Below are 13,174 nucleotides of genomic sequence, written 5' to 3'. Positions count from 1 at the left end.
CAGATGATATTAACAACCCGATGAGTGAGAAATTTATCCCATTCTACAGAAAAGAAGGCTGAGGCTCATGATCCAGTGGTTTCCAGCTTTAGAGACCACCCATCCCAGGCCCACCTGGACCGCCCCCTCCCCAGCTCCTACCCCTGCTGGGACCCCCTTGGCTGCTAGCCCGCCAGTACAACTCCACCCACAACCCGCCTGGACTACCGTTCACCAGCCGGCCACTTCTGGACGCCCGTGAGCCGCCGGCTCCTCCCGCTTGCCTCACTTCCGGCGCCCAGCCCGGAAACCTGATTCTTAAGATCGCGCTCCGGAAGTGAGTCACTGTGCCAGTACCTAAGATGGCCGCCAGCCCATCTGTTTCAGTGGACGATAGATGAGAAGCCGGCGTGTACCCAGAAGTTGCCCGGCTAGGCAGTGATAGCTTCGGGGGCGTAGCTTCCGGTGGCCCGCGCCTGCGAGTCCCCGCGCTGAATCTAGTGGAGGTGGCGGGTGACAGGCTCTGCTGCCCGGTCGGCGGCGGCTGGTGCCCAGGCAAACCAGCGGCCTCCAGCTCGCGGCCCCGCAAGGCTCCACGGCCGCACCGTGGGATGGACGAGGGGAAGATGGACGAGAATGAATGGCGATACCACGGTGAAGGAAACAAGAGCCTAGTGGTGGCCCATGCGCAGGTGAGCGGTGGCCTGTCGGCGAGGTTCAGGGTCCTCACCCTACTCCCGGGGGGGTTACGCGTCCCCCAAGAGCTCCTTCAGCTCAGGTCGGTTCTGCATCCCCTCAGCATCTACTACCCCGGATCGGTTCCCCAGCAGCCCTTCTCCCGATCGGTTGCGCGTTCCCCGAGTGTCACTGCCTCTCGGATAGATAAGTTTCGGCTCCCCGCAGCATCACTACCCTGTCGGGTCGGTTCTGCCTCCGCTTTGTGTCACCGCCTTCCCCCAGATCAGTTCCGCGTCTCCCCAGCGCTCTCCTCCTCCCCCTAGGTTGGTGCCGTGTCTCCCCAGCATTCCCCTCCATCCAGATCGGTTCCCTGTTCCTCTAGTGTTATCTCCTCCCCTGGGTCTGTTTCGTGTCCTCCCAACGACCCCCATCCTAGTCTCACACGGGACGGCCTCCGACTGCCCAGCCGCGGTGAGGACGCCCGGTGTAATCTTAGGCAAGATAGAGGTTACGGGCAAACTCCGGAGGAAGAAGCGAAGTGCTTGGGGTGCGTGAACTCCGCAAGCACCGAGGGAGTTCCGCCTCTGAAATGCAGGGAATTGCTTTTCTCCTACTGCTGTTGTTAATATTAGTGGAGCATTGTCTACAGGTTCTTCTCCAGAATCTTCTAGAATTTAAAGAATTTCCCTTTCTTTATTCAGTAAGGATGAGAGTTTCAGAGAATGCAGTAAGGACTCTCAGTGAGTTGAATCCCAGGAAGAGAAGCTTGTGGGTTTGTGTAAAGGCCCGGATCTCTCTGACATCTTGCTGTCTGATTCAGCCAGGCAGGAATGTGATGGGCTGGGGGAGGAACCAATAGGTGTCACTGAGGGCTTAAGAGGATGGGAATTGCATTTACACAGAGCTGGGCGGAATCCCAGTTCTGCCACTGCCTGGCTTAGGTTCAGTTTTTGCATTTGCCGAGTGGAACTGGTTAACAGAATCCCCTTTGCGGAATTACTAGAAAGATGAGCTGGACAAGTTATGCAAGTGATAACTATCATCCCCACTTGGCTCAGTGGTTAGGAGCTCTGACCCAGCCCAACAGCTCCTACAGGGTGATTGGCGCAGGAGCTGAGTGATGTCCGGCTCTGTTGTTCCTGGGTGCCCTGGGGCAGCTGTAGGGTAAGCTGCAGTCACCGAGGTGGCCCCTGTGTTCTGCGTTTTGTTACCCATTAGCACTATTGGGAAACTGAAGAAGTGAGACTGCAGGCTTTGCTCAAGATCTTTAGGATAATTAATAATTGACAAGGCTTAACCTGAAGCCGCTCTTCTCTGTCCGTCTGCTGGGCCTCATTGTGTTTCAGGGTTGGTCAAAGCCCCAGATAGTCCAGCATGAGTCCCTTTTGTTGTTTGAATATTGTGTGACCCCCTGCATCCTTTCACAATTCAAATACTCATATTCCAGTATCTTCATTTTATGTAAAGCTAATTAAGACTTCTTTTAGCTAATGAACTGAGTTTCAAAAATAGCATCAGATGAAGGAGCAATTTCCAGACTCAGAGTAAAAGGACACCAGGCCTTGGGCACTCAGATGCCTTCTCCATTGTCCCTGACAATGTGTCCACTCTCTAGGGCAGCTGCCCCTTCCCTTGTTGCCCAGCTTCAGTTGTTAAAGTCTTGTTTCTTATTCCTTTAGACTGAGTCATCAGGCTACTCTGTTACCTGTTCTCTTCATTCTTTATTTTAAATCTAAATCTTTGTTACTGTGCTCATTCCTGCTTGGTGGTTGTTATCATTTGAAGATTATAATCACAAGCAGTCTTGTAAGAAAATGTTCCCACCAAGTGAACGCACTGAATAAAGGGAGAATTATGCCCCTTGTGTATTGAGAAACCTTTAGGCTTTGCTTGGGCCTTGAGGACCAGGAAGGAAGAGGGAGCCCTGGAAGGCAGCTTTCAGGGTCCACGGTGCCCAAGGAGAGGGTGTGTGTGTGTGAGTGGGATAGAAGAAGGTGGATGAGTGAGAATATGTATTCCTGCTCCCATGGGTGGACTCTCCAGACCCACCTCATTCATTCTGAAGTAGAGTGTGACCCTTACCAGGCTTCATTCAGACTGGGAGATGGTCACTTCCTCAGAGAGGGCATCATCTACTTTCAGGATTGAAAGGTCCTTAAAAAGTGTTGAGGCAGTCCTGGGTGTTCTTGGAAGGACTGATGCTGAAGCTGAGGCTCCAATACTTTGGCCACCTGATGCGAAGAACTGGCTCCTTGGAAAAGACCCTGAAGCTGGGCAAGACTGAAGGCAAGAGGAGAAGGGGGCGACAGAGGATGAGATAGTTGGATGGCATCACAGACTCAATGGACATGAGTTTGAGCAAGCTCCGTGACTTGGTGATGGACAGGGAAGCCTGGCGTTCTGCGGTCCATGGGGTCGCAAAGAGTCAGACACGACTGAGTGACTGAACTGAACTAAAAAGTGATGAGTCCATCCCCTGTCCCTTCCAGTGTCAAAGCCTGACATACCTTCAGCCAGCCAGTCCTAAGGTCTGGCATCTGTACTGGAGGAACATAGGATGAAATAGTGTCTTCCAGCTTGGCGGGTTGGGAGGCTTCTGGGAGCACAGGACTTGCAGAAAATGGGACCTGGATATGGAGGAGCTAAGTGCAGGCCCAAGGAGGGCTGTAGTGTGCAGATGTGTCCAGGGTTGGGCAGCAAGAGGCGACTGAACAGTAGGCCAGTTCTTGACAGGTTGCTGTCAACTTTCCAACGGCCCAGTGCTCAGCATCCTTGGGACCGGCTGTGCAGTGTAACCTTTTCCCAGGCACTGGCCCTTGGCCCTGGCACCAGCCTTCTGCAGTGCTCAAAGGCTACGGCCAACTTGGCTCTGTATGCTGGTGCCTGGAGTCCCCGGCACTGACCCTGTGGGGGGCCTCGGGCAAGAGCATTTCCATTGTGGGCACATACTTTCCTTTCCTCACTGCAGCCTGAGGGTGCTGTCACTTGTTCTGGAGAGTGCCCCGTACCTCTGCTCATGCTGAGCTGTGGTCGTGAAGCCCAGGGCAGCCCTCAAGAGTGCTGCTGCCACGTTGGATTTCTCTCCGGGTGGTGTTGCTTTTACATCTGCAGTGACCCTTCCTCACCTTAGTCTTGTTGGCTTTGGCTTGGTGGCCTGTCCTGTGAAGGTCACTGTAAGACTGGTTTGTCACTTGATCTCTTAAGTGCCTTCAGTGGGGCAAGTCACCCATGGCAGGCCAGGCAGAGGTTCCTCCCCAGGCGCTGAGCTGCCCCCCAGCTCCCCTCACCTCTGGGATGCAGAGGAAGTAGGGGCCCACTCCCTTTATCACACTAAGCTGTTGTGGTGTTTTTCTCCTTATTGAGAGAGGTAACGTGAAAGACTTGGCATCTGAGATCTTTTGTCAAAAGTTTGTTCCTGATCTGTCAGGGTTTATGTCCTTTCTTAGATTCTGATTGGGCTTCAGATTGTTTCTGCAATTGTTTTGATGCCCTGGGATATTTGTGTGGGCCCCGAAGATGTGGGGTTCAAGCAGTCAGGGGCTGTGTGTTTCTCTTTTGTGTTTTAGGAGTTCTGATTTGTAGATCATACTTCTTAATGGAGATATTGGAAGCAAATAAGAGTTGTTCTTTTTTTTTTTTTAAAGACATATTCCCAAATCCTGGGCTTAATTTTCTCCTGAATCTAGTAGAAAGTTAGATATTTTAATGCTCTGTTGCCTATAGTATTTTTTTTAACACGTAACTTATTCTGTATTTGAGGTTTTTAGTGGTATTCATACAGGTTGGTAAAGCTGATGAGACTTCTTTCTTGGTGACGTCTCACTGAAAAACTGTGCACGTAGCTCTGTCTTTATTCCTGGGATCAGTTGAATGGTTAGGATTTGGTTCTTCCAAGACATTCTCTCTTTGGTGGTTTTCAGTCCTGGCCTTGGTGAGTGCTGAGCTCTGCCTTCCTGGCATTTGGAGGTGTGCCAGTCTAGGCCTGGTATCCTAAGGTGGCATGGTCACTTCCCCCACCCTGATGGTAATCTTCTTCCTCCTCAGTCAGAACTCAGTCAGGACAGCAGCTGCCCCTTTTACCAGGAAGGCAAGCAAGGTTTCTCTGTGCTGCAGGAGGACGAGACCCCAGCACTGGGTCACCCACCCCTTGGTTTGTTTGGACACCTGCTCTGTGGCCATCGTGTGGCCTTGGAGGGCCTGGGACTTTAAAGCCTCCCCTGGGACTTGCACACTTCTCTCTCACCCTCACTGTACTCCGCATGCACTTGTGGTTTGTCTTTGCAAAACATTCTGCTTCTCTTCTTGCTGTTGGATTTTCCATCCTTTAGAAACCTTCAGAGCACCTCTTCTGCCGCAGTCCCTGCGTGTCCTGCCTGTAAATGCCACTGGGCTTACACCTCCACTGGCCTGTCTCCCACCTCATAACTCGGGTCTGTGTCTGCTTCAGGCCTGTGGCAGCTGTGGGTCCGTACAGGCAGATGCAACTTGGGAAGGAAAGTGCCCTTCCTAGTCCAGGCACCTGCTGTCCCCACTTCCTGTCTGGCCTCCCTTCAGAGTCTTGGGCTCCTGCCTGTGAAATGTCTCACCTCACCCTCCATCTGTTCTGTCTGAAGCTGTCAGCCCCACACTGTCCGACCCCTTGTCCCTCTTATCCCTCTTCTGGAACTGCGGTGTGCTTCTGGTTGTTTCAGTGGGCGCAAGTGACCTGGCCTGATATTCTGTCCCAGGTATTCTGCTGGAAGATCTGGACAGTGGCTAGGTGGGGTGTCTGTGAGTGGTGGCCTCACCAAGAAGCAGAGCTGAGCCATTTTGGGGTGCCTGGGGCAGCACCCTGAGGCTCTATTCTTCTGTTGCCGTGTTTATCTGTCTCCTTTTCCCTTGAAAGTTGCCTGATCTCTGCTTCCCTGGGGTTTTCTTGGGGTCCTGTCCTGGGTAATATCCTCACTCTGGAGGAAGACTTGACTGAAGCTTGTCCTCCAGCAGCAAGGCTTCAGCAGCTCATCACATCATACCTTACCTTTGCCAAGAGGTCCTGGAGTCTTAATTCCACCCACGAATTTCCTCCTTTGGGCTTCACATGGGTAGGTGACCCTCTTACTATTTTGTTTTTGTATTCTTTTATTTCTAGTTAATGCCAATCATTAGTTCCTCTCACCACCCTAGAAAATACAGAATATTAGAAGGAAGAAAGCAAAAAGCATCCAGCATTTCCCTACTAGTAAAAATGATTTTTGTTAACATTTGATGCACTTCCTTCTATAACACGTTTGTATTGAATACTTAAGAATGGTATCTGTCTGTTTTTGTTTTCTGCCTTTTCTCTCAACCCTGCAGCATAAATATGTAGATACTTCTTCACACACACACACAAGGCTGCAGAGCACCGGGTAGCCAGAGTTCCTGTGCTGTCAGACATTCACATGGTTGTGCTTTTAGAGCTGTTAGGAGCCAGGCTTTGCTGATGTCTTGATATTCGGATGACTTGGATGGGTTTGCAGTGGGGATCAAAGAGCATGTCCTAGGTCCTGGCACGTAACATGCCAGTCCTTCCCCACCACGACCTGGGACCCTCACTGAATGCTTTCTACTCTTTTTAAATTTATTTATATTTGGTTGCACTGGGTCTTTTTTGCTGTGTGTGGGCTTTCTCTAGTAGTAAGGAGTGGGGCCTACTCTTCCTTGCAGAATGCAGGCTTCAGTTGTTGGCAGCACGCAGGCTCAGTAGTGGCAGCTTCTGGGTTCCTTAGCAAGTTCTAGAGCACAGGCTCCATAGTTGTGGCGCATGGGCTTATTTGCCCCTTTGCATGTGGGATCTTCCCCGAGCAGGGATCAAACCTGTTTCCCCTGCATTGGCAGGACCACCTGGCAAGTCCATCTCCTTCTTTTATAAGTATAGTGTTATATACATTTTGAGATTGTTTCATGTGTGTGTGTGTATTTATATGTGTCATTTCTCCATTCACTGACTTTTCAGTCTTGTTGAAATCTTTGGTTTTCATCTAGTGTTTCAAGGCACAAGAGAGCACACCACACTTTTCTATCCTAAAGGACAGAAGAGGTGTGGGCCCCACCTAGGGTTCCCTGTCCTACTTTGCAACAGGGAAGAGCTGCCTCTGCCCCGGACCATGCAAAAACTCTTCTTAAGCCCCTCTTCTTAGTCTCATTCCTTTCTCTTCATGTTCTTAACATTTATCCTAGACACTATGAAGGAGATATACTTTAAACATCTAGTTTCAGATGTTTAAAAGGAAAGGAGTTGTTTGCTTCACAACTGGTTAGAACTCTGTGAGCTGGCAGGGCCCTGGTGCTTACCAGATTAGGTGTTAATTTGGGCTCCTTCATGGGAGTCTCCCTGTGGGTGGTTGCATCAGTCTTGCTACACACCATGGGTGGCCCTCAAACTAACTATGTCTTTATTCCAACCAGGGCTGGTAAGGTTGATTTCTCATCTTTTCACTTCTGTCCACTTGAATGGGTGTCGCCTGGTCCCATGGCTGGCCTTGGGGCATGTCACAGGGCCACCAACTCAGCCCAGTCAGACCCTCACAGGGGGCAGTTAGTGCTTGCTGTCCAAAACAGGTGTGCCCACTGAGTGCTTGCGTTTGTGGAGACTGGCCTTCAAGGCTGACACTGCAGCTCCTGTGGGGCAGTTTCTGGTGACAGTTTTAAATGATGAACAGGTCAGAAGAGAGAGCAGTTTTCCTTGAAGCAGACACAACACAACACTCAGAATTTCTTAGTAGGTCTTGAGAAATAGTGGAGTCCAGGTAAAAAGTGAGTGACTTTTAGGGGCCCGAGTTTCTGGGAAGTTGCCTAGAATTAGGGTTTCTGCATTATCAACTTTTGTTTTCCCTTAAATTTTGATGGAATCCTTGGCCAGTTGATTCCAATGATTGAATACTAATGTCTGCCTGGATGTGGGAGGGGTTAGAGATGGCTGGATGGCATCACTGGACTCAATGGACATGAGTTTGAGCAAGCTCCAGGAGTTGGTGATGGACAGGGAAGCCTGGTGTGCTTCAGTCCATGGGGTCGCAAAGAGTGACTGAAGTGAACGGAGGGGCGGGCACATGCCCTTGACCTTAGCTTCCCCAAGTCTGGGCTTGGGGCTCAGAGAGGTGATGGTTGTCTGGGGTTTTGAGAGGAGTATGTGTTGGCAGAGTGGGATAGGAAATGTTGGGGGTTGTGGGCTGGGGAAATGGATCTGGGTCTCTATGGGCCTTGCTTGCTCTCCACCATGTTTTGAGAGCTAAATCTGTACTTCCTGAGTCTCTTCAGTCACCAGCCCCTCCTGCCCGACCTGGACCCCAGTGCTCTAGACAATACCCAGACTGCTGTGCCTCCCCCTCCTCCTCCTGGCCACTGCTTTACAGGCTGGGTTCCCACCCAAGCCCTTCTGCCTGGAACTCTCTGTCTCCATGGGAATGGTTTCTGAAGTTGTCCAAATGGAATTAATCTCCCCCATTACCAAGACTCTGTAACACATCCAGGTTATTTCCTTGAAGAACGGCTGTTTTCAAAGGCTGTGCTTGTTTAAAAACTGATTTTTTTTCACATTGTTGACATGTATGTTAGCATTGTAAAAAATTTTTGAAATGTACGTTATATTTTTTGTATGTATTTTTTGAAATGTATGTTATATTACCATTGTAAAAAATTGGAAAACCCAAATAAACAGGACTTGAAAAAATTAAGTTCCCCAATTGTTGCTACCTGGACATATGGTTATCTGTTCTGAAGTTTTTTCAGACAGTTCATACAAACTCAGCATGCACATACTTTATCTTAAACAAGGGATAACATCATATGTGGGTATACAGCTTGATTATCACAAAGTACATGGACCTGTATTCTCACGACCAGCTCCTTCTAGAACCTTTCTCAGGGACCATCCCAGGTGCCAGAGATCTTAGTCTTACCTGTTTTTGAGCTTTATATAAATAGCACTGTACCCATACATCATTCTCGATCACACACACACATATATATGCACATATTTATAAAAATAGTTTCACTCTGACAGCCCCATCCTGTAATCTTTTTCACTCATCAGTGATGATGGCTATACCTCTGTGTCTGTAAATATGGATCTTCCATAGTTTCTGGTAAATGGCTACATAGTATTCCATGGTCTGGAATACGTCCCTCTGTATTTACCCATCCTACTGTTGCTGGACATTTAGGTTGTTTACATTTTATTTGGAATTGTAAACAGTCCTTTTACATGCAGTAGCTAAAATCTTCTGTGCACCTTTTTTTCCTTAAATCACTGGGAGTGGCCTGACTAGGTCAGAGAGCATAGGTTTTCCTAGTTGCTCTGTGTCCTCAGACATGTGGCCCAGTAATGGCCCTCACTTCCTCCCTGTGGCACTGGGTGTCCCAGGCCCTGGTGAGGACAGCTTTTTCTCCACAGCCGTCTACCCTTATCCCCAGGCTTTGTGTGGGCACTAATCAGACTCTGTTTTATTTTCCAATAGCGCTGTGTGGTGCTTCGTTTTCTGAAGTTTCCTCCTAATAGGAAGAAGGTAAGATCAGTGGATTTGCCACCCCATCATTAAAATAATTATTTAAGAAAACTTTGATTTTTTTCTGATGCAAAAAAGTATTAATGCTAATTTTAGAAATCTGAATATGATACAAGCATTCAGTGCTGAAAGCAGTGTGCCCATCATTCCTGCAGGACCCAGCGCTTTGACCTGCTGGGTCATCACAGTTAGTCCCTGGGTAGTGAGTCAGGAGCCTCCCAGACTAGTTCAGAGAGCTCTGCTTATGACTGGGAAACCCACGGCTTCGCTTTGCCATGGCGATTTCCTTACACCCCACTGCCTCAGTTTCCCTATCTGTGGAAGGCTAGCTATGAAAATGAAGTCTGTAATGCTGTGGTAGACAGTGTTACAAGTCACAGCTGGCAGTTCAGATGGCGCGCTGGGTTTCTGTTCTCTGAGTCACCCGAGCAAAGTACTGTGGGCACCCTTAGAAAACCACTGTTGTCTGCTGCGTGCCTGCTGACCCCCGAGATGCAGTGTCTGTCTGCCTTGAGGTGTGATGTTGCCGTGGTGTTTATCTAAGTGGCCACAGAGGTCAAGATGCACTAGCCCTGTGGGAGCCTTTCATCTTTCATGGCCAGTGGGGAGGGCATGATATGAACATAGACTCTATCTGAAAAGGGGAGAAAAGGCCGGAGTTGCAGGTCACACCCACACAGTGGGGCAGGGCCGTGGTGCTGGATGGTGAGTGGAAATTGGGCTCAAGATCAGGGTGATGGAGACATGAGTCACCATCTCACCTCATTTGAATTATGGTGAAACAGCCAGAAAAGATGGTGAGGTGGATGGCTTATGGGTGCCAACGGTGGCTGATTGTGCAAATGAAAGGCACCCTTGGGGGTTAGTTTCATAGAATGAGAAGAGGGGCCCAGGGGAGAAAGCTGAGCCTGTGGTCACAGTGGGACTGGCTGCAGTGAAGTCTGGGGCCGGTGTGGTCGGTGCAGAGAAAGATGGCTCAGGACAGGGGGGAGGTGCAGCTGCTGAAGAGAATCGTGCGGGGAGGTTCTGTTTCTGTGGAATCCAGAAACATTTCAGAGGCTCCCTCTAGTCCTCTCCCCTCCCCCTGTCCCCCACTCGGGGTCTCTGGAGCCTAGCCTTGGTGAAGGGTCAGAGTCCTCTGGATGCCTCTATTTTCAGTTCTTTCTGTTTACATTTATTGAGGTAATGTCTTTCAAGGCAACAGTTTGCAGTTGTTTGTTTGTTTGTTATATAAATGGCTCTATGTGATGCCAGCTGCATTATTTGTGGGGAATTGTGTCTGTTAATTCTGTCAGTAATAAGACCTTTATGTCAGAAGCCTGTGGCCACAGCTCTACAGAAGCACTGGGTGTGTTCTGGAGTTTTTTGCCAGGCTTCATCCTAACGCAGTAGTGCCTTGGGGTGCAGGCTATGGTCTGCCTGTGTTATGGTGCATGCCTAGCAGCTCAGACCAAGACCTTCTCAGAGCCTGAGCCGTGTGTCAGGCGCCTCTGAGCCCGTTGTTGAAGAAGACAGCCCTCTCGCTCCTGAGTGAGACCTGTGATCAACCCTTTGTCCTTCTTGGCTTGGGTCAGAGTGAGGGATATGACATTGATTTTCTGTCTCACCTAAATCTCACAGCTTATCGACTCTTTAAGAACCTCTGGGGTAAAAGTGTTTTATTTTTACATTTAGAGGCTGAAGAATAAAATCTAAATATCTAGAAATTTTTGGATGGGAAAGATTTTTAAAGTCAAATTTCTCAGAAGGTGTGCACGGGCCACAGGTGGATTCCACCTGTGTGAGGAAGGCAGGGCCACAGATATGGTTCTTAAACTTACAGCTTCGGAATCACACGGGGCCCTGAGTAGAATGCAGAGGTGGTCCAGGGGCCCTTGGGGACAGAAACTCCATTGAGAGTGGCAGTCTTCATGGTGGGGCTTACCTTCCTCCAGGTCCAGGGCCACTGGTGGCTTTTGTGGCCACGTACCTGGCGGCCCTGTGTGTAACAGAGGCTTGTGGTGGTGTCGGAGTCCGCCTTCTAGGAGCTCCCGGGCATTGAGGCCTTCTCGTCCTTCTCTTTTACAGACCTCGGAAGAGATATTTCAGCACCTGCAGAACATAGTGGACTTTGGCAAAAATGTTATGAAAGAGTTTTTGGGTGAGAACTATGTTCACTGTGGGGTAAGTGATCTTTTTTCAACATAGTCTAAATTCATGGGCGCATTCTGTATCAAAATACCAACTCCTCAATTATAGTTTGAAAGTTTGTGCTTCACAATAACCCCTCGTGTTAGTTACAGAGTTTCCAAGCGCTTTTCTCATTTTTGCCCCATGAGGTAGGAGAGCAGATCCTGTTATTCTCATTTGCTAGCTGAGAAGCATGGGATTCTGAGATACTTCGTCAGACCTTAACTTGCCGGGACCCATGGGACTCCACCACTCCACCCTCAGGGGGGCATTCAAGTTGGTGAGAGCTCTTGAGTGAGGTCCAGGCAGCAGCCTGGATCTTTGATGGGCACCTTAGAGCAAGGTAGGGAGGAGAGTGGGCCCCCGTACTGGGAAGTGTGACCTGGTCTCGTGGGAGGTCACACGAGGGGTGGTGGCTCACGAGGGGTGGTGTGCTCACGAGGGGTGGTGTGCTCACGAGGGGTGGTGTGCTCACGAGGGGTGGTGTGCTCACGAGGGGTGGTGGCTCACGAGGGGTGGTGTGCTCACGAGGGGTGGTGGCTCACGAGGGGTGGTGTGCTTAGCTGAAGCTCACGTGGGCTGGTGGCTCCGCCTGCCTGCAGGTGGTCTCTGTTGCTGGCGTCTTCGGGTCTCAGTTACGGAGAGGAGTACTTGTTACAGGAAGGTCTGCTGTTTGGATGCTCATGGAGCGGGCAGCAGAAGAAGCCTCAGTGGAGTGGCCCTTGCCCCTGGAAACCTCAGAGCAGATGGCCGTGGTCCATGTCTGGGACAGTCATTCCTACGCCTTGGCTTTAATCCCCGCTGCGCCTCTGCTTCTGCTGGCTTTACTGCTTGTCTTAGACCAGAACCCTGAACAGATGATCAGATTTGCCGTTTTGAACAGAGCGAGCAGTACTGCCTGTTTTGCAAGTTCTGTACCTTGTGTGCATCTTGAGAAAAATGATGCCAAGAAGGTTCAGTGAAAGTTTCTGTGAAGCTTAAGGATCGCCTGGCAAAGTAGACTTTTAAGTGGCTCTGACAGCAAAATGTCCTCCTTTGACAGCTTAGGATGTACTGTGGGTGGCGCTTCTCTGGGTTCCTTAGGGCTGTGATCTTATCTGAGGACTGGGGCTAAGGATCCTCTTCCAGGGTGGCCCAGAACCATCGAGCCTGCAGTGTGGTGCTGGCCGTTGACCTGCTGACGGGGGCTCAGCAGCTCCCCGTGTGGACTCTCTGCAGGGCTCTGAGCATCCTTGTGACTCGGGCCTGGCTCTTCCAGTGCGCAGTCTGAGAGATGACCTGTCAAGAAGTTGTGTCTGTCATTTCCACAGCATCCTGGAGTCTTCACAGATCAATTCTAGGCAGTATGGGACTACACAGAGGCAAAGGCCACTGAGGCCATCCTGGGGGCTGGCACCACCCCTCCCCAGCTGTCCTGTTAAATTGTGGAAGCCTGAGACCCACCTCCTGTGAGAGCCTGAGTAACTGTGTGCTGGCCGCCGCCTCCTCGGCCTGGACGCTGTCTGAGAGAACGCAGCTGTGCCGACTGTCAGTCCTTCTTGGGGCGAGAGCATGCTCATCTGGCCGAGTGGGAGTGTTACTCTGTCTCAGGGGCTCTAGGCCTTTCTTCCAGGAGGGGCCAGTGGTGAAGAAGAGTGGTGAGGAGCTTGCGGTTCCAGCCTGGCAGGTGGGAATGACACTGGGCTGTCCCTTCAGGGCCTAGGGCATGCTCTAACTCCAAGTTTGATTCTGTGTGTCCACAGTGGACAAGGCTCTGGGCCTGTGAGGTGGATCCACAATGTCACATTGTGGGGATATTCACCCTGTTGACATACCTCCTTCGC

At 50.4% G+C, this 13,174-nt stretch overlaps 1 protein-coding gene across 2 annotated transcripts in view; it reads left to right on the top strand.

The window, feature by feature from the left end:
- Nucleotides 1–349: 349 nt before the first annotated feature.
- Nucleotides 350–13,174, top strand: part of IPPK (inositol-pentakisphosphate 2-kinase) — a 60,197-nt gene continuing 47,372 nt past the window's right edge. For both annotated transcript variants that reach the window (XM_052644836.1, XM_052644835.1), the window contains exons 1-3: nt 350–671; nt 9,135–9,182; nt 11,250–11,345. In XM_052644836.1, coding sequence (XP_052500796.1) covers nt 591–671; nt 9,135–9,182; nt 11,250–11,345 — 225 coding nt within the window. In that variant the 5' untranslated portion in view covers nt 350–590. The remainder of the gene's footprint in view (nt 672–9,134; nt 9,183–11,249; nt 11,346–13,174) is intronic.

This window comes from Budorcas taxicolor, chromosome 8, assembly GCF_023091745.1.
Source record: "Budorcas taxicolor isolate Tak-1 chromosome 8, Takin1.1, whole genome shotgun sequence".
NCBI lineage: Eukaryota > Metazoa > Chordata > Mammalia > Artiodactyla > Bovidae > Budorcas > Budorcas taxicolor.
The sequence above is the reverse complement of the archived record's forward strand: the minus strand, read 5'-3'. Positions and strand labels throughout refer to the sequence as shown.